The sequence below is a fragment of the Chionomys nivalis genome, chromosome 6 (genome assembly GCF_950005125.1).
Source record: "Chionomys nivalis chromosome 6, mChiNiv1.1, whole genome shotgun sequence".
Taxonomy (NCBI): domain Eukaryota; kingdom Metazoa; phylum Chordata; class Mammalia; order Rodentia; family Cricetidae; genus Chionomys; species Chionomys nivalis.
This window is the reverse complement of record NC_080091.1, coordinates 76,247,814-76,274,201: the sequence shown is the minus strand read 5'-3', so window position 1 is coordinate 76,274,201 and position 26,388 is coordinate 76,247,814. Positions and strand designations below refer to the sequence as shown.

Here is a 26,388-nt window from a genome sequence, read left to right as displayed (position 1 = left end):
TAGGCTGTATGGTACAGGAAAGAGCTTTGTCTCAGTTGGTTCCGGTCCTCTGGTTGGTGTTTGCTGGTACATCACAGGAGGATCCTGCCACAGAAAGCCTCCTTGATCCAAGTGAGGATGCTGAACTCCCTCCGTCCGTCATTAGAGGCCAAGAGCATTGACCTCTTTTTATGAGGTCACCTTACCTCAAACCCGACAAACACACAAACTGCTTTCTTCAGATCTCTGATATAACCTTACACACTACTACTGAAGCTAACTTTTAGTCCATCTGTTTTAGGAGAAAACATGCTGCGTGAATTAGCTTGGACCACATGAAATTGCTGTTATTTACTGTTATTTTGCCAACAAATAGTTACTCCCCATGAATCAACCTAATGTTAATCATAGCTATGCGGAAAACTTTCCAAATGTTTTCTACATTTCTCAAGTTAAATAGAGACCCTGGGTTCTAAGGGAAGAAAACAGCACACACTAAAATTACTAATAAAAGTCTACTGGATTTTCCCATATACAAATCCAAGTGTGATGAAAAATCCTACATGTGTGTTATGCAAATGGTGTACAAAACTTTCTGCCTGGGTGGATGTACTTTAAAAAACAGAAAAACTTTATTTGATTTATATATTTACATTTTTATTAGAATTCTTCAGAACTGTCAACAATTGGACAACATATCAGAAAAAAACACACACATGAACCATAACATGTTCAAACTTGCACAGCTTATATATTTACACATAAAGTTACTGTATATATAAAAAATATTTTCAGGGACTCATGGGGCTTGGGAATATTCAAAAGACATTATTGCTACATTTCAATATTTACAAAAAAAGCCACAAAATAATTCCAAACATCAAGCAACTGAAAGAAACATCTGACATTCGATGTAAAAAAAAAATTATAAAAATATAAACTTTCAAGAATATCCAAGACAAATTCTCAATGGTGCGCCCCTGAAGTACCTAGACATCCATATTTAACAGCTACTTTCCTTATTATAACCGAAGTCGATAGGAATGCAAAGGAATGTTTCGGACACAGTATGACAAACAGTGACAGCCTCGTCGGTGACAATACAACGGCCACACCAGTTAACTTTGGAAAGGTGCAAGAGTGTAGAACACCGGTGCAAGCGGTCACTTCCAGCTGCATGGCCACATGGTTCTAAATGCAGTCTAAGGGGTCGAGAGTTGGGGGGAAACCATGAAGGCAACATATCTGAACCCTGCAAGACAACACGGGAATCTTGCCAGGGACACACTTATCGCTTATACTGGACAGTGATGATGGGGGGTGGGGGCGGGGGTTGTAACTACATGGTAACATCCAGGCTTCCAGTTTACGCTTTCCTGGAATGATGGCATTCTATAAGGTCTAAGGGATGGGTACAGTATGTTGAGTATAGATAAGAGTGTCATAAGCGCAGGTGGATTTCAAATAAATAGATCCTTAAGCACTCCACTCTGCTAAGCCGCTGGTGGCTTTGGGTAATCTCTTCTGGCCGGTGGGCGATACGCAGGGAAACAGGAGAGAGACAGGAGAGGTGAAAAAAAAAAAAAGCTGTTACTTCTTGGGGTACTGGAGGACCTCCAGGATTCAGGGCAACAAGGTCCCCAAGATATCTCACCCACACGCCATTTATACACTTACACACACACACACACATTACACACACACACACACTTATATAGATACTGGCCCGATGTCCAGGATGTGCCTATAAAAAAGGCGGAATCTAACTTTCGCTTCCTGCTATGTGAGAATCCAAACCAGGACCGCACTGTTTTCTCACTCCTGTGGGAATCTCGGGGTAAAATGGTAATCTTTTCAGAAGGGCGTCCGTTCCCTTGGCTGCAATGCCCCTCTGAAGCTGGGAGGCTTGTTCTCGGCAATCTACAGAGCAAGTACATTGGCTAAGAGGTTTTATAAAAATTGTGCTTAGCAGTTAACATTTTTCCTTTCAAAAAAAAAAAAGGCATTAACTGTTTCCTTTAAATCTGTATGGCTCTTATTCTATTCTTACACACAGCAGGCCTATGCCAGGGTTGTACACAGAAACTAAAGCTCGTGGGGTTCCCCCCTCCAATGTATGGACATACATACAACGTATAGATGAGTATATACAAATGCTGGCTAGGGAGGCCTTGTCTCCATTCTACTCCCTAACAGCAAACTCTATTTAAAAACCAGGTCAGTTGTACAAAAGCCTGTGCAGCAGCCCACAGCAAAGAATCTTTGTTCGTGCTTCCGGGGCACTTTCTTTCACAGCCTAGGTCTCCTTCTCAGCATGAACTACTAGATTTCTTAAGCCCAGATGTTTTCGCGTGTCCTCTGTTCTGATAATGGTCTACTTTCCACACAAAAGGCTTGGGTTTCACTTTCTAGTCTTCCTCCGTCTTCCCCATCATCTTGGAGGGCTCGCTAGGCCAAATGGGACTACTTCTATTCTTCAAATGAACTACTGGCCATACTTGTCAGACAGACTCAGAGGAGCATTGCAAAGAACTCTGGGCACCTAGTTTCACCCCACCCTCCCTCCTCTAAAGCAGGAGTTCTGTTTACAGTAGGAGCTACTTTGCTATTAGGAAAATATATACATACAGTTCGGACCTTCGCTGTGGGACGGTGGCTGATGGCAACACAGAAAGGTCATCAGCCACTAAAGTGTGCTCATAAAGACAGGATCACAGTGGGGTGGGGATGGGGGACCAGCTACCCTGAAGTAGGATACAAGTCAAAGGAAAACAAAACAACCATCATGGGAGCCAAAAGAACAGGGAGGGAAACAGCAGGGAAGCCTGGTGGCCATGATTTCTGCTCAGGCGTCTTCGTGCACAAGCAAAGGCTGGGTGGAAGACGCGCTGCTGCCGACAGAATTCACCCGCACAGAATGGTCCACCACCACGGGGTTCTCTGGGTTGGGATTGCAGTTTGCTAAGTTGGAGTAAATCTGTAGAGAAAGACGCCACAGTCAAACACAGCACCACCTCTAAAAACCCAACAGGCAGGGGCACTCGTGGCTGCAAAATGCGGAAGACAAGGGTTTGGCAGGAAGCAGTGGCAGAAACCCAAATCGGGTTTACATCTCAGTCCCTCCCCCAACGCGGAAATAATTTTACACTAGGTGCTAAATGTACAATGTGTGGAGCGCTTCTCTCCTCCTGGGATTCATCTGAAAGCAAGCACTGGCCAGCCGATGAAGAGGGCTTACGGATCCCTAGAGCCAGCTGCTGGGGTAATTTGCAGGACTCTTCCAGAGTCACTCCTCAGGAATCAAAGCACTTGGGTGGAGATGGATGTTTCGTTTGAAATCTGCTTTGATGCCCCACAGAGCAAGCATTAACCGGAAAGGATCAGTGGTGCGCTATTAGAAAAGATAGTTCCCTGGCGATGGCTTGGGGGAGAGGGGAAACAGCTAAAACAGAAGTCTAGCCCCACTAAAGACGGCTAATTCTTCCATAAAAGCCAAATAGGAAACAATGGATTTATTTCATCCCACACTCCTTGAATCCCTAGGAGCATGGTCCTAACTTCAAACAACCCTTCTATACGGCTTTGGCATCACACGCATTGCGACTAGCTGGTTCTCACTGTCTAAAGCTCGCTTTACTGTGGTTACAGCTGCCTTCTTCCATTCTAGTTCACCCCAGCCCATCCAGGAGAAATGGTCCTGCCATGTGAGGAGACCAGACAGTCCCATGATCGGCATTCCAGGACAGAGAGGAAGCATGGCCTGGCCTTATGATAACATCTAATTCCACAGGTCTGAACACAAGGCTCCCCTCCCCCAGCTCACATCTCCCTGGATTAGAAGGCAAGTGGAAGTTGGGGAGGGTGTGAGCAGAAAGAACGGCTTCCATTGTTTTATGTCCACCCTCTGAAGAAGGCCCGTTTCTAATCCAAGCCAGGGAGTTGGGGGAGATCGGGCCTTGTCCTGGAAGCCTGGGGAACACGACCCTGGAACAGGGAGGAAGAGGGTTCTGGGCCCGGCGGTTACTCACATGCTTGGTGCTCTCTGAGATCTGCTTCTCGATCAGCTGCACGACCTGCTTGAACGTCGGCCTTTTTAGGGGATCAGCGTCCCAGCAAGTCTTCATTACGTCATATCTGCAAAACGGGGGGGGGGCAATGTCTATCACTCCCCCACGCCCTTAACCCGCTGTCTGCTGCTCACCACAGGACAACCTCAGTAACAAATCTGGGCTACGCACCAGGACGTGTGAAGTGACAGATAGTCAGAATAAAACCCTGTATGCGTGAGATACTGTCAAAAGTTTCTGTACTATCGGTGACAAGAGACTATGAAAAGAACAACAGCCGTGACATTTGAGCAGGGGTGGCCACCAAAGGAACCCAGTGACATTTCAAACCGCGCTAGCAAAAACTGTCAACATCTGGGGTTTATGCCTTTGAAAAGGAAAGCGTCTGAAGGAAAAGCCTGAGGGGTCCTCACATTTCTGCTGGCGCGTGCTCCGGACTCAGCATCCGGAAGCCTTCCTTGATCATCTTGTAAAACTTCGAATCGACTGGCATCCCTGGATAGGGGCTGCTTCCTGCAGCACAGAGAGGGGGCAAACCAGTGTTACTCATGAGTGAGGAGGATGTAAAGGAAACCTCTAGAAACCGTTGGGCAACGAGGTAGTCTCTGGCAAGGAACATTTTACCTAACGAGAACAGCTCCCACAGGAAAATGCCATAGGACCAGACGTCACTTTCAAATGTGTACACACAGTTGAAGATGCTCTCCGGGGCCATCCACTTCACGGGCAGTCGGGCCTAGAAGGAAACACAGATGATTCAGCCAGTGAATGAAGAGGCTCAAGTGATAAAACGGAAAGCTGTCCTGGCTCTGATCTGTACCACCTAACAAGACCTCGAACCTTCCTGACCTCCAGCCACTTCCAACTTTCAACTCGTGGTTCCAATAGCTCCCTTTCAAAAATGGGGGTGTTGAGTCAGTATAGTAAACGAAGAACATACACATTCACGTTCCCGGGTCCTAACCTCCCTTCCAATAATGGCCTCAAACAATGAAGAGCCTTAGTGTTTCACTCTTCCTCTCTGCCAACAAAATATATGGTCTCTCCCAACTAGAACTACATTTCCCAGCCTCCTCTGCAGCTAGCTATAGCCAGACCACTTTGTTTTAGCTGCTAAGATTCAAGTTTTATGCAGTGGCATGAGAAAACATAACAAACAAAAAACACCTTAAAATACTGTAGTTTATGCACCCGAATCCTCTTTCCTGTGCCACCCCTTCATGTATCTGCCTCATAGACAAGATTGCTAGCTGTATCTCTGGTCATCTTTGACCAGGTCGAGGAGGGCTATGCACAGAAAGGACAAACCCCAGAAAGGCAGGAGGATTTGGTGCTGAGTTTTCCGGTTGTGAAATGTCTCTGCCAACCTTGGCCTCGAACGATTCCTTTCATTTACTCTTGAACTTCTGACACCTGCAATCCGTACTAACCCTCCCTAGCCCACTGGAGAAGTTACCGGAATACAGATAAGCCAGCCTCAGAATCATCTTGCAAAACAAAAATAAGATTTCAAACACAAGGAGTTGTTTCGTGGGATGGTAAATGAGGTAATGCAGGTAAAATGCCCAGCAGGGTCCTGCTCACTCCCATCCACCTGGACTAACACAGGCTGATGAGGGCGGTGGCTGCTCCGAGGTGGGGAGGCGGCAGAATTGGTGCTAACACTGGCAGACATTCAGGACCCTTTTACTTGGTAAACTGAACTCACCGTGACTATGCCTCTTAGAGTCTGTCTATCAGGATTTCAGTATACTAATCTGCCACATGAAGCTAAATCAATCCTCTAAGTCTGTTGAGGACTGCACGCTGGGAAGAGAGCCTCTTCTTGGGTTAGGTTATTTTAGTGTGGGGGTGGGGCAGGGAATGATACACATACAAACTATAAAACCATCTACTATGCATCCCCAGATTTTATACCTAAAATCGATTTGTGTCTTGAATTCAAGAGGGCTGGGCATCTAAAAACACTGACTTCTAAGCGAATCTAAGTGGTCCATTCATTTGAAATGGTACCCTGACAAGGGGCCCACAGGCTACCCTGGACTCAGAGCCCAGGGTGGAAAAATCTTGTGAATTAAGAATTCACAAGAACTGAGAGAATTTTCAGAGAACAAAGGGACTTTACAGTGACTACACTTGAATGTCTATGCAGTACCGTGTCATGTATATCTCCTTGCTTTAAACTCTCTGAAATAATGGCTTAGTTCAGCTGACTTGACCTGTTAACTGCAGAATTAGCGAGGGAGATGCTGGGGCACAAGCTCTATCCTGGTAGCTTGAATTTCCAAACCACACAGTAGAAGAATGGGCCTGGCTGTGTTCTGAGAACTCTGCCAAGTATGATTAACTCCTATGAATACAGAGTAACTATCTCTCGTCAGTTACACACCCGCTGAATGGGACCAGAGCCGAACTCAGCCAGGCTGAACTAGACAATTCATTTCCTCTATCTTGCTCCACTGATATATATCAATATAAATTATGCTGTGTATAATGTTATACATATATACAGATGAATATATAAGATGAATACATATATATTCACTTAGCGGCTGGAATAGTAAAGCATTTTCCATCTTCCTTTATGTATTAAACCAGGATGGGAAGAAGTTGGTTTCATCAAATCTCCTGGGGAAAAAAAAAATCTAACCTTGACGGAGCCTTTTCAGAACCGTCTGACTGAGCCAGGATATAAAGCCAGCAATACCTTTACAAAACCAAGCTGTGCACAGCCTTCCAACAGAGGAGCCACGGCGAAAGAGAAGGCATTGCATGCATCATCATGACAGACACAAAAATTGACCTCCAGGAATAAATATGGACTGTTCAAATGGGCCTGGGAAAAACGGGTACCTAAGAATATATATCTAAGAGGTTATGGCCTTCCATACCCATGGCCCCGACTGACTATGCTAGCTCAGATATAAATCACTGAAATATACTGCACCTTAGTTTCTCCCGCTATAAAAATGGGAAGACAATGTTTTCTAAGGCACGGGTTTGTCTTGAGGTTACAGAAAAGGCTGGTGGTAAAATACAGCACTTGGGAAAATTTGCTATGTTCCACAAACCAACCGTTATTTATGAGTCTACGTAACAGCCAATGCCATATTGACTACGAGACCCAGCATTCCATACAGCTAACTCTGACACCACCTTAGACTGTAGTCATTTCACAGAGCATTTCAACCTCAAAAAAAAAAAAAAAAAAAAAAAAAACCTGCCTACTGTGACCTTCAGGTCTACATTTGTTACAGTTGAGCAAAACCAAATTCATTGCTATTCTCAGGCAATAATGAAAATTAAGGCTATTTCTCTTTCCTTCATATGCCCTCTAATTATACAATTATAACTCAGAATTCTATTATCAAACGTTAGTAGTAGGAGCGTTCAGCATTCCGTGCAAATTTTGCTAAAATACTTGGCATTACAAGGTAGGGATTGGATTACAACAATAATAGAAAGCAGTTTTCCAAAACGCTCTGTGTAGATCAGTTGGAAAGAGAGGCACTCACGTTTCCTTTGACCACATAATTCGAATCATTCCTGATGTCTCTGGCAAGACCAAAATCACAAATCTTTGTGATCCGACCATGAGTGAGGAGGATGTTCCTGGCCGCCAGGTCTCTGTGAATACACTGTTGGGGCAGAAGAGAAAGCGACGGCCATTCATCTCAGCGCTCAAAGAGAAGACTATTTTTAATACTACAATGCTGCTTACATTTTTTTTTAAAAAAAAAACACTTTTGTTTTAAAGAAGTATTTAGTAGCCCAAAAATAAAAACTATGCAGAAAATAATATTCACATTTTGTGTTTCACACGATCAGGACTCTAATTGCTGTAATTGCTTTCCAACTCAGTCCCGATAAATGTCTTTCTCCCCTTCGACGGCTTTCATTCATAGGAAAATGTATTATAAATAGTCAAATTGCTTTGCTAAACTGAAAGTTTGTTTTGTATGCATCTCTGAATGTCTTCTCCTAAAAAAACATCTGACAGCTTCAACTTGATCTCTCCTAAGGACACAAGGAAGGAAGCTTCATTTTAGCCCGTCTCTTAGTGTGGAAGCTGCCTGGAAATATCACTAGAGCTGGGCGGTGATGGCACATGCCTTTAATCCCAGCACTCGGGAGGCAAAGGCAGGTGGATCTCTGGGAGTTCGAGGCCAGCCTGGTCTACAAGAGCTAGTTCCAGGACAGGCACCAAAGCTACAGAGAAACCCTGTCTCAAAAAAAAAAAAAAAAAAAAAAAAAACCAGAAAGAAAAAGAAAGAAATATCTTACTAGAGTAGTGGCTGTGACTGTACTCTGGGGTGATTCCTTTCTCCCGAGGAACACTTCTGTCCCTTCTAGAATCCATCCTTCTCTCCCCGCCACCCCACATCCCCGGTCATCCCTTTCTTAATTGTTCATTTCTTTCTCTCATCTCTTACTGCCTAACACTCCGCACATACAATCCACAGGGCTCACCCTGCAGGAGCCCAGCTATATGCCATAGTAACAATGAGGCACGCTCCTGACTCCCGCCTTTGATGATAAAACCGTTATCCTTCTATTTTCTAGACGCGTATCCCACATCTTAAAGCCAAAGTTTTAAATGAATTCACTGCATAGGAAAGAATACTTGTGGAAGCTCATTTAGACAGGTCTGCACTTTCGAGCTCAGAAATTAAAGCAGGAATTCCAAAGAGACAGCAATTGGAACGTGAAGAAATGAAATTTCCTCTGCTTTTGGTTACCACACTTCAAAATGACACTCTGCATTCTAACTAGGACTATGATGAAATGCTTTTAAAAAAAAAAAAAAAAAGACTCTGTGCCTCTTGCAAGAGTCACCGCCACTCACATTCTTGGAGGCGAGGAACGCCATGCCCTTGGCCACCTGGTAGGAGAAACTCAGCAAATCTTCCAGGTCCAGAGCCAGCTCATCGTCTTCCATGATGGCGGGAGTCACGTCTCTTTCTATATAGGAGTCTATTAGGAAGACAGGGGTTTCTTAGCAATAGAAACCTCAGAGGTAAGAGGAGCACAGAAGCAGTCGCAGTACCAGAGGCTAGCAACGAATGAACAGAGTGAACTCTTGGGCCAACCACCTCCTCAGGGGGGAGGAAAGGTGGACACTGACTCACAAAGCCAAGAGAGCTAGCCAGTAACCCCCGAGAGGGTTTCAGAGTCCTTAGGGCAATGGCGGGTCCACTTTCAAAATCTCATGTCTACAATGGTAAGATGTTAGATACAAAAACCTGCTTTCGTCTGACTCATCTACTTGTGAGCCCCAACGACCACAGGCCAGTTGCTTGGCCACGGCAGGTTCCTCCTGGGAACGACACGGCCACTCCTGTTAGTGGGAAAGAGGCAAAATCTTCGTCCCGCATTTCTACAAACTCAGCACCTGATCCCCAGCCCATCTGCCTGAGACAAGATGAAAAATAAAGAACACAGTTCGATCACAGTCCCAGTGATCAAAAAACCACAGTGCCGGGTTGCTTTTCCGCTTGGCAGGGACGTACCTATTCTTGCGGATCTCCGTTTGTCTGTCTTGGTTGGTACAACATAGGAGACTCCAGGTTTCATGTCCATGTACTCATTGGTACTGTCATTGCTGGAGAGAGAAAACACCGAAGTCAGAAGGAAACAGAATTGGAAAGTGCACACAGCCCTGAGAAGGACAGGTCTGGCTACCGCTCTCAGCTGCTACGCCATACAGCAGACTGATTTTATGTCAAGATAGGTAATGCCACCATTGAATGAAGAGTTTTGAAACGGTTCTGTGAGAGATGAGTGTCTACCATTTACTGCTCAGGTCCAGTCCCCAGGAATGTCTTTTTTTGTGGGGATTAGGTTAGAGGAGTCCCATCTCCAGCTACAGTGATATAATGGGGAAAAGGAGCCCAAACCTGTTACCTCACACCACTCTGGTCTCTGAATGAGCCCCAACTCAAACAAGCCGGAAACTACCAAGGCACTTCCAAGACATGTGCACGGGGAGATGGTTAAGCACACAGAGACTGAGGGAAGAAGGTTTTGAAAAACCAAGTTTGGTTCAGATAAACACCAATAATTTGGATGATTTTCTAGACCATCTGGACCTCTTGAATCTGCAACATTTGGCTGGAGACTCTTCAAGATTTCTAGTACTTCCTGCCTCTGATTAGCATAGAAACACCATGACAACAACCTCCTTCAGAGCGTGCTGGTGGCTCCAAATCCATATGGGATCCCAAAGCGCAGAGAACATCACACAGGACAGAACAATTCAGGCCATTATTTCAGAAAGTGGAAAATACACACACACACAGGGCCCAGGCTCTAGACTCAATGCAAAGTGGTTCCTGCCTCTCTATGAAGAGTCTGTGGGTTTTGTGGCATTTCACCACCCCACCAAACGACTCAAGCTTTCAGGACTAAAATGAAAATACAAAGCTCCCCTTGGTAGTTTAAGCATTAGTAGTGGAGAAAGCTTTCAAGGTAATTGTTCCTCCACATTTACTGAGGTCTCCTTAAAAGTCTAGAATTAAGACTTCAGAAGACAAAAGCCTGCCATCTAAAACAGAGTCCAATTCCTATGGAATTTCATTAGTTTCTGGTGCCAAGATTTGAACTCAGGGCATAGAGTAAAGACGAGAAGAGGTAAGTAAGACCCATCACACAACTGCAATGGTGTAAATACACGGTCTAGGGCGTGGATAGGAGCTCCATCAAGTCTGGGCAGATCTCGGAAGGCTTCTTCCATGGTGGAACTCAACCACATTTGAGAAGAGGAAACAAGAGCCATGGCAGAGATTTCTTTCTTTTCTTTTCTTTTTTTAGTTATAAACTGATTGGCCCATTAGCCCAGGCTTCTTATTAACTAATTCTTATAACTTACATTAGCTCATAATTCTTATTTCTATGCTGGACAGCAAACTAACTTTGCTCCAAGTTCCTTGAAGCTGCATATACTCCATCCTTTGCACCCTCATCCTTCAGGCCAATCTCAGAGAGGCCCAGAGGTCAAACAATGTTCTTTAATAGCGATGACTTTGTAACAATGACATGAGCAGCGTGGTGGGGACACAAAAACACTGTGATGACAAGAAGTCTACATATGGAAATATGCTCAGTCCCCAGACTTACCCTGACTGAATGACAGCCTTTCCCTCTTCCCTATAAACAATCCCACTATGAAGATGCCTGCAGACCCAAGCTCAGGAACACAAATGGAAGCAGAAAATGGAGCCACAGTAAAAAGAAAAGGTAGAAAACACATTCGGTTCCACAGAAGCAAGGCTCAGGGAAGAACAGAAACATGCACTAAGAGAAATCAGTAACAATCTCAATTTGAATCTTCAAGGGTACTATCTGAACTTCTGAAATAGCGAATCACATTTAAATAATTTAATAATTCTGATTTCACACCTCAGAGTACCTCAGTTCATTTTTTTAAAAGAAAGAATCAGCCTTGATTGCAAACCCTTATGACCCCTTGAACTGTCTGTCAAACGGCTGACTATTTATGCAAATCAGCCTTACCAGGAAGTCTCCTTTGAATGCAGAAGGTTCTTATAAAGTGCCGCTTCTGCCTGATCTTCTTGCTTTGAGAAAATAAATGAATCACGTTTTCGTCTCAAAAAATTCAAAAGATCACCATAGCAACAATATTCTGTAATGACCAGGGTGGGCCCTATGAGGATATAATAAAACGTTAGGAAGACGCAAGATACACTCTAGATAATCCAGCCTCCTGTAGAAATAGCCAAGGGTGACCGTGGCTATTAGCATTCAGCTTCAGTGCTAAGCCTTCTTAGTCCCAACATAATTCTATCTATTAACATCACTTATCAAAAAAGCAGCATTGTGCTGAGTGAAATAAAACAAGCAATCCCCTTTCTACCTGGATGTCTAAGTGACATGAACGTTAGGGGCCAGGCATGACTGCTGGCTTCGCAGCCACAAGGGACTGCTTTCAAAGGCTCTACTGTGATCAAGCTTCCTCTGCGGGAACCCTTTGATTCAGTTCCGTGTACGACAGGTTTCTGTGTCCTTGCTGTAATGTTATTATGAAAACGAAGAACCTGAGCTGTAGCCTGGTAGGGAAGAACCACATGGAACAGGCAGCTAAGCCCCGACTGGAAAGTGGGCGAAGAACCCGAAGCCACCCGGTTCGAAGCATCACTGGCTGAAAAGAGTTGGTGCACTGAATGTTTAAAAGCGCAGCTCCAAAGTTAACAGGCCACTAATTACTGTGGGTAGAAACTGCCTCGTGAACAATTCACAGGGTGATGAAGCATCAGTTACGGGGGCTGCCTTGAGACACGGTTCAAACCTGTCTACTGTCCCGTGGCTCCAGATAAACAGCAACAGCTCACGCTACACACCTTGTTCCTTCAGAACAAAAGGCCTTCTGCTAATGTCAAGACATTCTCGATAGGAACATTGACTAGGGGGTTAAAATTGGAAGCTTTTTCTTCTTCTTTTTTTTGTTTTTTGTTTTTTGTTTTATCAGAAGTGAAAAGCTTGCTCTATTTGGTGTGCATTTGAGAAGTGGGAGGCTCAGGGCTACTTTCAGTTATAGCAGGCAAATGAACATTAACTCCGGAGTGACTAATTATGACCCAGCAATATATAAAGCTTTAAGACCAGAAAAGCCTTCCGGGTGAGTCGAGCCAGCAAAGAGCCCATGTTGATATAAGCATCACTGAGAGTAAGTTGTATATATCTTGGCTATTCCCCCACCTGCACCCCCCACTTGGGATGATACAACCAAAAGCTATATCCCTATACCCGTTTAAGGGGAAGGGCATGACAATTCAACACATGCATGCAAAGTATAATGGGCAAAAGAGGGTGTGCACAGCTCCACCCAGAGAAAAATCCTGTATCTTCTCCCACACTTGTGGGAGTTAAAATGTTGATCTGCAGAGAGCGGGATAGAGAAAGTTCATAAGACTGTCGGGGGGAGAGGAATGAGAGGCAGCAGAACAGTTGTGGGGTGTCTCTCCAATGCTCTATAACCCGGCATGACAGCTATAGCCAACATCTCAAAATAACAAGAGGACAGGAACCCGAAGGCTCCCAACACACAGAAATGATTTTTTTTTTTAAAGAAATCTTCATTTTTAGGAGTGCAAAGGAAAATAAAACCTATCAAAACAGAACAAAACGCTTGGGTTAAAGACAAAAAAACCCTCCCAAACAACTTATAATTAAGCACTATCCAAACCATATTTTGATCGCCCAACAGAGAACGGCAGGTACCTCCCACAGTGCATGCTCCAAGGAGATTCACAATGTTCATGTGATTGCCCAGGTAGCTCAGGACCTTCAGTTCTGACATGAGGGCCTCCCTTTCGGTTAAATGGGCACTTGCTAAAATGGAAAACACTGTATTTTAGCAAAACAAAGAAAAACAAATCCTTGAGGCAAACCGGCGGTGGTGACGCCCTGGCCCAGTAGTCACTTACGTTTAAGCATCTTCACGGCGACCGTCATGGCAGCATCCGACTTAATTAAGCCATATGCAGTGGCCTCCACAACCTTCCCGAAGGCACCGGCACCCAGCGTCTTCCCTTTAGAGAGGAAGACAAGGTCAGCAGGAGGACCCGACGGACAATTAGGAGGTTCCAAAATCAACAAGGCCAACTGAGGGCGCGTATGTTTGAGACACTTCACTGTTCTGTTCCTGTGCCAACCCAGCCAATTTCTGTACGGTTTGACAGAAAGCACTTCTCGTTTCAGGTGAAACAAGACAAAGGAAGCTATGCAGGTTCCTTAAAAACACACTGTTATGTGTACACAGAGAGGGCTGGGTGGAAAGCCCCTGCTTCATACTGACCAAAACTCAGCCTGTTTCTGGGAAACTCCCATTTGTGATCGTAAGGAAGTTGTGTCGGGTCTATGTAAACATAATTGTTTCCATTTATCTCCTCGACAACCTTCCATTGTACTTCATACATGGGTTTCTGGAAGAGAAAGGGAAAGCCATGTCACCGGTTAACCATCAGTGCCTCGGTCCCTGCGGCATCCGGGGGAGGAGAACACAGTCAATGGTCACCTGGAGGTATTTGTAGGCGAGGACCATCACGATGATGCCCATCATGCCAGCTGTGATCACAAAGCCAATCAGCAGCGGGGTGAACAGGGTGTGGGCCTGGATTTGCTCTGCAAGGGAAGAGAATTGTGATGGTGAGCTGTGGGCAGGACAACAGCCTGGCTACCACCACCTGTCCCCAGCCGAACCACTGCTCTCCTGGCGCATGCAGGGGACACATCTTACCCTCGGTACTCAAAGACATCACTCCTCCTTCTTTCTTTCCTTCTCTTATGTTAATACGTCATTGTCACTATTATATTATCGTTATGTGCTAGGGATGGAGCTGGCACCGTGCCACACCCACCTCACTGGACGCATGAGCAACTTTAAAGATGTGAGTTGGGGACCAGATTACAAAGAAAATGAACTTTCTGTGGCACACGCATAATGTTACGTTGCTTTCAATGAAAAGTGACGTCTGCATGGGTTTTCTTTCTAGGTGGTTTGCATTTTCTTCTTTCTGTGCTCTTATGTTTTCTGAATGTATCTACACTGAACATAAACGTCTTTTACAGAGAAGAAAGGCATTTCTGAAGCACCCTTTCATAGCTCTGCCTGGGAAAAGTAACAATACAGAGAGCAGTGTTGTGATTCTGTCCCTCCTTATATCCAAAAGCTGAGGGCATACAGTCTTTTGGCATGAGCCCTACGGCCAATGTTAACCACCACAGGAACTGGGCACAAAACAAAACAAACAAACCCAGAGCCCAGTTTCCCTGTCTCATGTGCTTACTCAGCAGTGCCTTCAAGGGTCATTGGGCCTGCTAGCCACTCAGGAAGCACAACTGGCTGGACAAGGAGTGTAGCTCACAGAAGGCCACATATACAGCTTGCACAGAGTTCTGTATGATTCTGACAGTGCAGATGGACAAGCATGTACAAACACACACGGAAGTGAGAGGAAAATCATTTGCTGACAAGATCATATAAAGGACACTTAATATTTTGATACAGATATTTAACAAAATGTAACTCATCTTAAATAACTAAAATTTTAAATTGAACTTATTTATTATTTTGTTTGTTTCTGTTTCTTGAGACAGGGTTTCTCTGTGTAATTCTGGCTGTCCTGGAACTGTCTCTGTAGACCATGCTGGCCTTGAACTCACGGAGATCCACCTGACTCTGCCTCCCCAGTGCTGGGCCTAAAAGCATGTGCCATCACATCCTGTGCATTTAAAAGATTTAACGTGTCCTAATTATGCATCTGCATAAGGCAGGAATGTCCCCCTACTCAACCACACACATATAACTTGTTGAGAAGCTCATACAGGCACAAAGAGAACCGGTAAAGCAAAATGGCCAAGATTACATTGGTAAACCCACAAACATCATCAGCAGACTAACATGGAATGAAGAGTTTGATGACAGCGTGGTATGATGCAGGCATTACCAGAAATGATATGGCCAATAATGAGATGGAGTTAAGATCATGGTATGGTACACAGAAGCTAAATATCCCCTTAAATTGGATTAAAAGGAAATATACCTTTGTTGTTACCTTTAAATGCAAAGTTAAAGAAGGCGGAACTCTTGCCCACATCGTTGTAGGCCTTACACTCCACCGTCCCATTGTGACGGAGGATGTTGGAGTCTATGGAACTCTGGACCACCAGTTTCCCAAATGGTGACACAGACACGTTCTGGATCTGTACATCCACTGCTGGGATGGGAACAGCACACCTAGAAGAGAACGGCAGTGTGGGCTTAGACCAGGAAGCTAGACAAAAGCACATGACTCCTTCATCTGGCAGGCTTGCACGACTAGAAACCCAGACTCCATAAAAACTCCCTTTTACAACCATCAGTCCAGAATGGCCCAAGGAGACTGACCCCTGGAGGTCCTCTGAGTACTGTCGGAGAGCAGAAAGAGGGAGCGATGGTCTAGAGATTGGACACGGACCTGTGTCCTAACACCAAGTGCCGGGTTCCGTCACTTCTCCGCTGCTAGGTTTCTGTGGCATACTGTCTCAAGGTGGGCTGAAAGAAAGGGATTCGAACAGCCACCGGCACCAGATCCTGCCACACCACAGACTCTTAGAAAGAAATGAATCTGGAAAGGGTGCATGACGATTGGAGATAAAAAGGGTAGAGGAGGAAATCAGCAAGAATGAAAACAAGAAAGGTTCAAAAAGTGCAGGAGGGAGGAGCCTGAGGTCCAGAGGTGGAGGCGCATCCCATGTGTGAAATGACCACTCTGGCTGCAGGGATCTTTTAGGAGACAGTCCTCGAAGCCCTCTTTTCTGTGGCCTTCTCAACACTGCACACGCCAGTCTGCTCCCTTTCTCCACCCACCAGAACTCAGATTCACCCACACAGAGCAGCCAGGCATGGTATACACTAGACCAGTGTTTGGCACACGGCTCGCCTCCATGTAAACATTCTGCTGAGCACAAGAAATCTACTCAGCCCACATCATGGAAGGCACAACGGTCAGAGCTTTTATGCACCCACAAACAAAACATTCTGCTAAAACCCACATCAAAACAACAGTCCAACATAATCAATCCCGATGCATTGTCAGAAAATGTCTTCCTTGAAAAATAAAATTCCTACCGCCAAACTAAGCTTTTGAGGCTGGGGTATAACACGGTACTTGATGTGTAAAAATGGCACATTGACCCCCTTTTCATCTTCAGGTAATATGAGAGGACAATTTAAGGCTTAAGTGTGGACAGGGAGGGAAAGGCACACAACGGCAGATGTTCCTTGTTTCGGGGGCTGGGCACCTAATCAAGGAGAAACACTTTTTCAAACCCATTGCTCACAAACGCCATATGTATGTTGTAATTGTGCGATCATTACTTTTTGGTTACTTGGCAATTAACTTCTGAGGTAATTTTTTTCATGATAACCGCAGCCACATTTCCCACACACATTACCTCCTGTGTATAGAATGGAAATCTAATTACTCTGTCCAGGGAAATTGCTTTATCTACCTGCAGGCTAGAAATTGCATGATAAACCCAAAAAAGATAACCACCAAAATAGAGAAGGCATTCAGTAATCATTTTTCAGCAAACAAAATTAATGTCGGCCAGGAAAAATATAGCCATTATCCCTTCTTAAAAAGCCACAAAGATATAGGAGAAAAAGAAGTAATCAAGGAGCAGCTTTTTATTCCAAAAAAAAAATAAATAAATAAATAGTAAGCCTGAAAACACATTTGAAATGCAACTGGATTATAGCCCTTCCCTTCTGAATTTTAAGCAGTGCCAAAAATAATCCTCTCACCTTTGCTCTGTTCCCGAACAAAAATACCAATCTATTGTGGGCTCTGGGAATCCCTCTGCCACGCACTGGAGCATGCCATTCGGGAGCCTGTCAGACGTCCGGATTTCTGGTTTTGCTGTAGGGAAATAGCCATATGTCAGTCTGCTAAACAACCCCGGGTGGCTTTCTCCGTCCTTTCTTATCCCATCCCTCGGTCCTTCCAGAGGCAGCTGAAGAACCTGACTTGCTGCTCTCCCAAACCAGGGCTGGGAGACACCCAGAGGTGGCGCGAGGGTTCAGAGGGCACGTTGTCCAGGGTTCAGAGGGCACGTTGTCCAGGCCTGCAAGGACCCTGCCTGTCCACCTGAAGGCACAGGGATCCTGAGGAACTCTATAGCAAGAGGCTGCCAAGACCAACCTGACTGGCTTCTTCAGGTCGACAGTCAGCATCCTAAACTTAGACTCCTTGTCAATAAGAGTTCAAGCCACTTTACCTGCCCAGAGACTTCATGTCAAATTCTGGGCACTGGATCGGATGAAATTAGGAGTTGTTGTGGAAAAATAGAAGCTATACTCTCCTTTTAAGAAGTGCAAGAGGTGGGGCTGATAAAAGAATGGGATTGCTATACTTACGGTAAAGCTAAATCATGAGAGTGAAGGGTAGTGCGAGCATCTAAACCTTTATTTCACACGAAACACAGACAGAAAATAGAAGAGGAAACCAACCCGGAGGTTTGTTCACACATATATCTACAGCCCAAGTACAATCAGCAAAAACATAAATTGTACCAGCAGGAAGACTCTAATTTGACAGTCCTGTGTAACTACTGTAGCTACAATAATCAATTGATATTCAACAAATTCAAGTTCTTGAAATTACTTCTCAAGTGAAAAGATGAACTTCTACGCATGGTTCTGAGGGTGATATTCTCAATGCTAGTCCTCTGAGGACGAATGCAGTAGACAGTCAATAGTATGCAGGTAGACGGTCACCGGTATCACTGAAGATGAGCCCAGGCTACACGAACCGGCAAGGCAGAGTGTAGTGGACAACCCCAGCTGATTTAGCTTCTGCATCCCTCTCCTAACTCTTCATTCATAGAAAGGGAACCATGGTGACCACCTTGCAGGGTGATGAGTTAAGTGTGGCAAAGACCTAAGAATGTTGAGATGTCCCAGCAGGTAGGTTCGATTCCTGGGACCCACGTGGTGGAAGGAGAGAACCGACTGCCACTAGCTGCCCTCTGACCTCCATGTGCACACGGTGGTATTCGTACACTCTTTCTTTCACAAGCATGCTGAGGCACATGGCACACACTGCCCCAAAACACACACAACTAAGTAAATATATGTTTTTTTAAAAAAGAACCAAGAATGACTCACAGCTATATAATGATGCATTTGTTATTTTTATTATTACGGATCTGGCTTTCTATTGGAATGCTACGCTCCCCAATTAAGCAAGTTGACTACAGACTTAGTGGACAATATTTAACACCCTTCAATGTCCCTTTAATGCTCTGTAAATTGTTTCTTTAGGACAGCGTAACAGTGTGTTTTAAGCTGAAGCACAGGGATTTCAACATCAATTACACATGAACTAGTCGCGAGATCAGAGACAGAAAGACTGATGGGTCAAGAGCGTAAGGACTTCATTTCCCCCAAAGGAAGCAACCGTGATAAATGACATCTCTGAGAGTCACCGCTCAGCATCCCACCTCCTCGAAGGCAAGAAGGGTTGGCAGGGATCGGTGTCCACATGCATGACACACCCACCTGTCACTCAACCTGGTCCTGCTGATGGCAGGCCATTTGGCAAACACCACAAAAGAGCCACTACTCTCCAAAGCCATCCTCAAGGTAGGAGCATCCTTGAGAATTTGGATCTAATGCCAGCTTTCGCAAATAGAGCAAGAAGACGAGCTATCGTCTTGCGAGAGCATCCATCTGGCAAGTTTCATTTAATTATCACGGGCAACTGTGGGATCAGGCTGAAAAGTAGGACACAAAACAACAGTGGACTCTTAGGAGAATGCTATTTTGCTGGAGACTGCAGGAGCCACATGGTGGGTCTCTCCAGACTCGAGTCATCTCCCTTTTCTCAGGGGACCCCACACTTCTCTCATTTCCAGACTCAAGAGTCATCTCCCTTTTCTCGGGGGACCCCACCCTTCTCTCAAGCCAAGTGAGCTGGTCTCTATTTCCGTTCCTGGGGCCCTGGGGAGCACCTGATTTTGTTATTCAAGCTCATTCATGCTTTGCCTCCTCCATCAGACTCTCAACGGCCAGAGTGACATGTTAGACTAGCGACGGAGGTCTGGTGGCAGCAAGAGCTGGTGAATGAATATGAGACCACCCAAGGGAACAAATATTGATGTCATAAGGAGATAACTGGGAGATGAGTCTTACTGAGGCTTTCCTGACCAGGAGACCTAGTCGCCTTATTCTCAAGACAGGGAAGCAAAAGACAGGAAATCTACAGGTATGCACAGACACATGAGTTAAAAAAAAAATACTGACACTGACAATAAGTAGGGAAGAACACAAAGAGGGGGCAAAGATGGCAGGACTCAAACATCTCAGGTTCATTAGGGATCTACTTATTTTGTCACTTGTCCTCGCTTAGGTCATCATGTCCTAAGATGGGTTTTTCTCGGGTTAGCGGAATGGAAGAAAGAATCCCTAAATGCTAAAAGGATACTTTATGACATCAATAGTGTTGACACTGGCTAGAAGGCATATGGATTGCCTCTACTTTATTCTCCCTACCTTTTTTGTCATACAGTGAACATGGAGCTGAAAATGACTGCATAAAAACTTTCCATTAAAAAATTGGAACAGCGCAAACACAAACCATCAATTATCCTTTGCTTTAGTGACATTTAGTGACAAGCGTTCTCTAGGATCCAAGCCTTCTAGCGCAACACCTGGTAGCAGTTATGTAATGGCTGGACCAGGCCAGCAATGCTGTGGTCTGGCTGGACTACTTGTTCCTACTTTGATTAACTGAGTAGGTTTTGGTGGTGTGGTTTTGTTTTTTAAAAGCTCCTCTCCCAGGGGGGTCATTGCCTGAGGCTAGTTGAATCCTTTTGCCCTATTGGGTCTCAGCAGGTCCTAAACCTTAGATGTGCCTTAGACTCTCTGAGAGAAGCTAAATGAAGATTCCTGCTCCAACCCCCAGCTTCCTCTGCAAGCTAAAGACCTGAGTCAGCACTTTGTGTGGTTCTGTTGCTGTTGTTTTGTTTTTTAAATAAAGCACCTTAAAGAACCCCCAACGAAGGCCAGGGCCAGAAGGGGTCAGAGCAGCAGTCCACGTGCGACAATCCAAAGGTGCACATAGGGACCAGTGTGTGAGTTCCTCCTACAATTTTGTTCCCTTACTTAATCTTAGTCCCAACCCTGTCCTCAATACTGGTGGTGTGACATCTCGCTCTGAAAAGGCTAAGGCACACTGGTCCAGCATGGGTTGTCCATGGCAGGTTGTATTAGGAGAATGTTTAATGCATAAAGAATGAGCTAGGTAGACCTGATTCCTAAAATGAAAATCTGAGCTTATCTGCATTTTATAAGTGGCTCAATGCACCATGTACGGCATTAAATATGCATTTCACTGCTAAAGGTACATAACTCGTGCAATTCTCCAGGTTAAGTCAGAGCTGCAGTTTCTTAGACATTCTGAAATAAGTAGGCTACCAAATGACACATTCCCTAATTCCTCCCAAGTTGGGGTTTTTGATAAGCCTAAGAAGTGTCTAAGTTACATGTTTCTTGTGCAGGTTTTTTAAACTAGCCTTTTCTATTTGAACAGCATCGCAGACTTGAGCCATCGGGCGCCCCCAACAATGACGATCAGCCTGTAGGAGGGCCATTTGTTAATGAAACATGAGAATTTGTTGCTCATGCAATTAAAATCCTAAACACTGGTTTACCCTGCAGATTGGTGATTTTGAAAAATATTCTTCTCACTACCATCAGGTCCATGTGGAAAGCAAGAACAAAATTAATTTTAAGAATGTGGTACACATAACAAGAGCTGGCAGCCAGCACTGGGAGGCCGCAGGCACACAGAAGGAAGCCGGGAGACTCGCCTTTCATTTGGTCTCCTGCAAAGAAGTGTCTCTGAGCAGAGATCTCTGGCCCTGCCCACCTTAATCAGCTCCCATGTGGAATAGTTTGTCCACATTCTATAATCAGCCTGAGAGGGGACAGACTCGGGTCCCCAAATAATAAAAGACCAAATGGGGAGTGGCCAAACGGATGGATTCCTGTTTTTATAACTGGGTTTGCTGGGACAGAACGGTGATGCAGTGGCCATGTTTAACAATTTGTCGCCATTCTAGTTGGGTCTGGATAGAAGGTATAGTGAGTTCTGCCACAGTATTGTTAGCATGGGAGGGAATAGAGACCAGACCAAGCAGTAGCAAAATACCTGCAGCTGACCTTTTAAAATCAAGTTAAAGGAAATAGCGTAGACACGTGTTACTGAGATCCTCAAAATAGATACTTTGGAAACATCTTTTGTCCCTTCTTAGGGGTATCTAAAAGTGTCAAATGGGTATTCTGGCTGTGTCTCATTAGCCTAGGCTAAGTTCAAATTTCCTAGGTAGCCAAGGATGACTTTGAAATTCTGATCTTCCTGTCTCCCACCACACTCATTCACATTGGAGATCAAACCCAGGACACCTCGTGCATGATAAGCAAGTTCTACAAACTGATCTACGTACACCATCAACCCCAAAATAGGCATTTTAAAACAGAAATTGGTTCGACAGACAAACAAAAATAAAACCTTCAACTATTTAAAACTCTTTTGACCTTTTGAACTACTTAAATTTTTTTTCTGGATCCACTGGCTGCTCAAACCCAGTGGCCACATGGGAGTCCAGTTTTCTGAATCCCTGCTCTGAAAAGCCACCAGAAAGAACCCCTAGGAGCTGGGGAGCTGGCTCAATGGTAAAGCGCTTGCTGGACAGGAGCTAGGAAATGATAACTGAGGTTGGGACCCCAGCACCTACTGGGCAGCCCCACCGGTAACCTCAGTAGTTGGAGGCCAAGACAGGGCTTGCTGGCTCCTTAGGCTTGCTGAATCAGCAAGCTCAAGGTTCAAGGGAGAGACCTTGCTTTAATAAATGTTCAATCTCTGGTCTCTACACACTGTCCACCTGCATGTGCACAATTCAAACAAACATAAAACCCCTCATAGTTTCAAAATGGAATCCCCAAATAATGTCCCTACTTGGAAAAAGCCTCTTCAGCCAGGCTCAATGAGCTCAATTCATGGTTCCTCAGTGCTGTGTGGTCCAGATGTGAGCAGGGGACCTAAACACCCATCACAGCAGCTATGCGGGCTGCCAAGACGCATAGGCACAGGTTGAAATGTCATTTTTCTACTCTGCAAAAGTAGGTAATTCATTTTGCCACATAATTCAGAGGATATTGACATAATGCCCACAGCAAAATTATGTACCTATTCTTGGATTAATTTAAATTCCCACTGAATTAGAGGCGACCCTGCATACATTTATAAACGAACAAGGCTAATGTGATGTAAAAACACACCTGGCTCAAATGAAAAGGAAATTTCCACACAGCAGAAGGTCCATGACATAAAAGGACCACTCACGCAGCTGTCAGGAAGAGCCAGGGGGCATCGGCATCCAAGTTTACAGTCACACCCTGAATGATTTCTCGGCTTCTCCACCATTTAATTAGGAAGAAACGGTTAGACCACAGGAGCCACATAGGCAATAAAGGGCCCAGGGGCCTAGGCAGGTGACTGCACTCTCTAAGAGGTTTGGCATTCACAGACACTCCCATGAGTGTGACGATTATCTCAAGAGATATGACGGAAGGGAATGGTGAGAAAGATGTTTAGAAGTACATCTACTGCTGCCTTTTGTTCAGAAGAAAAGAGATTCAGGTTCTATGTTAATGGCTCGTTTCTGTATCTGTTTCCCTTCTAGTTCAACATCTATAACCCTTCTAGTACCTAAGAGAGTCTCTTTCTCTGAAGAGATTTTTTGATGTCACACAAGGGGCCAGTAAGACGGCTCAGTGAGTAAAGGCGCTGGTCCCCATGCCTGACACCCTGAGTGTAAGCCCTGGGCTGGCATGGATGGATGTGTGTGAGTGCCAGGGAATGATGGTTTTTTTTAAAAAAAAAAAAAAAAAAAAAAAAAAAAGATTTTAAACAAACATTTAAATTATTAGAATTAAATTTTTCACATAACTTTTTAAAACAACTGTTTAAAAGTCACATCAAAACATTACTCAGGCTGGGTTTAAGAGACAATAAAAACATGTTCAAGTACTGCCAGATCTCAAATAAATGTATGAAGTCTATGAATAGATTAATGTGAAAAGAACCGGCAACTATTTTTAGATGGATTAACTACCATTCGAAAGACAACCTGAGAGCGATTCCTTAATTTCGCATGGTCCTGGGAACTGACAGTGTGTGGAAGACAGAAGAACATGAAACACGATGACAGATGGCGATTTCATAACTTCCAGGCACTCGGGCAAGGTCACTCATTCAAGATTAAACAAGATGATTATAAACTCCTGACAGATTCCTTTTAAAGCGCATTCTCATCATTTTAGAGCCGTCGTACTGTATAATGTCTCAAAACTATATCAGACATGGGCTCAAAGGAGTTATGAAAGATCTGTAGAAGGGATTCTGTGCAAGGATTCTGTGTCTGGGAAAGACGTTCTCAGGACATCTGTGCTCAGCATTGAAAAGCCAGGATATGAGCTAGCATAACCTCATCTGTGTTAAGATTTATTTCATGTATATGACTATTTTGCCTACATGTATGTGTACCACGTATGTGTACCAAGTGTATATGTCTGGACAGGGTCAGAAGAGGGCAACTGATCCCTGGAACTTGAGTCATGGACGGTTGTGAGCCACCATGTGAGTGCTGGGAACCAAATCTGTATGCTCTGCAAGGGCATCCGGCTGACAGCCGTATACATACAGACAGACAGACAGAGGCAGAGAGACAGATACACCCACACCCACGCACGAGCTAGAAGAAGATAATAAATAAGGAATATTAACAACGAGAAACAGTGAAAACTGTTTTTGAAAACAAAACAAAAAAACCTTTTAAATGGTAAGCATAAAATTCGCTTTTCATTTTTACTTCTTGATACATTTTCTTGGTTTACCAAACCTAACTTTTGAGGTAAGAAAAACTTGAATTTCAAAACATATAAGCAGATACATTCAACTACAATGTGGAACAACCTGCATATAAATCACATGGCAAGCCCATCTGCCAACAGCGAAGCCAGCCCTGTAGACCACTTCAGACTGCCTGCCAGCCATCTGGGTGGCCCACCTGGCTGGAATCTCAGGGTCCTTTACCCACATGAAAACAGGAAGTCCCTGCCCTCAGGAAAGACTCAGTTTGGAAGCATGGATTCTGCCCTTGAAAGTTCCTCCTGGAACAAGACAGCAAAGTTACAAGCACCAACTACATTCCAGTCACCTTGGAAGGCCACAGCTTCTGAGAAGCAAGTAAACGGTATGGACTTCCATGAAGGATTGCTCTATTTACTGTTTCAGAATCCCAGCTACTGACGGCAGAAGCAACCCTCACAGAAGCACTAAAAGGCAAAAGCCTTTTAAAACAAAACCCCACAGAAAAAAGCATGTTGGTTCAGACACCCACTTGTCTGGAAAATCTTACACCCTTTTTAATAGAAAGCAGGGGTGCTGGAAATGCAACTCAGAGACAAGAGGGCCAGCAGAAGCGTTAGGCTTCGATTCCAGTATCCAAAATCTATCAATGAAGAGGAAGGCAGATAGACTACATGGCTAAGGGGTGGGAGGCGATCTCCAGTTCTGGAGAGAAGTTTTGTTTTGTTTTTTTGTTTTTTCGAGACAGGGTTTCTCTGTAGCTTTGGAGCCTGTCCTGGAACTAGCTCTTGTAGACCAGGCTATCTGGAGAGAGTTTTAGCCTTGCTCTCATTGCTCCATGAGGAGCCTTCTTCAAGGGCAGACTCACGCCAAGCCCCCAAATTGCACAGTCCCTTGAAGGCAGGCAGCCATTCTTGTTTTCACACTGGTAAAAGACCCTGAGATTCCAGCCAAGTGGACAACCCAGATGGCTGGCAGGCGGTCTGAAGTCATCTCCATGGCTGGCTTGACAGGTCCACCTTCGCTGTTGGCAAATGGGCTTGCTTCTACCGAGCGAGGCTCTAACCATCTGTAACCGGATGTATCTATTGATAACCCAAAATACATCAAAAGCAGTCTGGACTTCGCAAATACGGTCAAAGGGTAACTTTCTCATCATGGAGCTTCATTTCGGGTGATTTATTACTTTGGCTGATTTGGGCATACTTCAGCATCTATAAATAATCACGTGAGCACCAAGCAGGATGTTAATTATTTGATGCAGTGATTTAGAAATAATCCATTATTGAGCATTTTCTTAAATTGCTGCTGGTGCCCTGTTAGCACCCTTCCAGGAATGGAGTGAAGTTGTGGTGGTGCAGAGACCCAGTGTGGTGTGGTCCAGCCCTCCCCTGTGGGCTCCAGTCTAGCTTACCAGTCGGCTCTGTAGACTGCCCTGAGGGAGGTGAGTCCGTGCTGGCCCCTTGCCTGTGGACCTCAGTAGCCCTCCTCCATGGCTGAAGTTTGCCACTGAAGAAAACTCCTTAAGACTGGAGAAAGAGCTATCCATGACCCTTTTAGACTACATATTTAGCTACCAGATGATGTTCAGAGGTCTGAACAATAACGAACATTATAGCAAGCATCGTTTTCTCCATCAACTATATAAATATAACTCCAAGACTCACAGAGATATTTGAGATTAAAAGTCAAAATAAAATTATAAAAAGATTTGTTTTGCTGATCGCCCTTTGAAATCCATTAGAAAGTCTGTCCTTTATTTAAAAAGTACAGATTTGGAATGAGAGAAACAAATCCCAAAAGTCAAGTGAATGAGTTCAACTGAATGTCTGCATCTGGTCTTTCATTTCCTTCTCCTGGCCGACACCTAAGTCTCTGACCTGTGTGGTAACCACTGCCAGAGGCTC

General features: G+C 44.6%; 1 protein-coding gene across 2 annotated transcripts in view; it reads right to left on the bottom strand.

Moving 5' to 3' along the window:
* Window positions 1-625: 625 nt before the first annotated feature.
* The window catches only part of Kit (KIT proto-oncogene, receptor tyrosine kinase), a 77,576-nt gene continuing 51,813 nt past the window's right edge, over window positions 626-26,388 (bottom strand). Inside the window, exons 8-21 of one of the 2 annotated variants that reach the window (XM_057772229.1) lie at window positions 17,353-17,467; window positions 15,608-15,801; window positions 14,080-14,186; window positions 13,861-13,987; window positions 13,490-13,594; window positions 13,284-13,394; window positions 11,559-11,709; window positions 9,557-9,648; window positions 8,893-9,020; window positions 7,562-7,684; window positions 4,671-4,782; window positions 4,460-4,559; window positions 4,008-4,113; window positions 626-2,956 (exon numbers count right to left, since the gene is read on the bottom strand). In XM_057772229.1, coding sequence (XP_057628212.1) covers window positions 2,825-2,956; window positions 4,008-4,113; window positions 4,460-4,559; window positions 4,671-4,782; window positions 7,562-7,684; window positions 8,893-9,020; window positions 9,557-9,648; window positions 11,559-11,709; window positions 13,284-13,394; window positions 13,490-13,594; window positions 13,861-13,987; window positions 14,080-14,186; window positions 15,608-15,801; window positions 17,353-17,467 — 1,703 coding nt within the window. In that variant the 3' untranslated portion in view covers window positions 626-2,824. The remainder of the gene's footprint in view (window positions 2,957-4,007; window positions 4,114-4,459; window positions 4,560-4,670; window positions 4,783-7,561; window positions 7,685-8,892; window positions 9,021-9,556; window positions 9,649-11,558; window positions 11,710-13,283; window positions 13,395-13,489; window positions 13,595-13,860; window positions 13,988-14,079; window positions 14,187-15,607; window positions 15,802-17,352; window positions 17,468-26,388) is intronic. The other variant, XM_057772230.1, reaches the window with a different exon arrangement.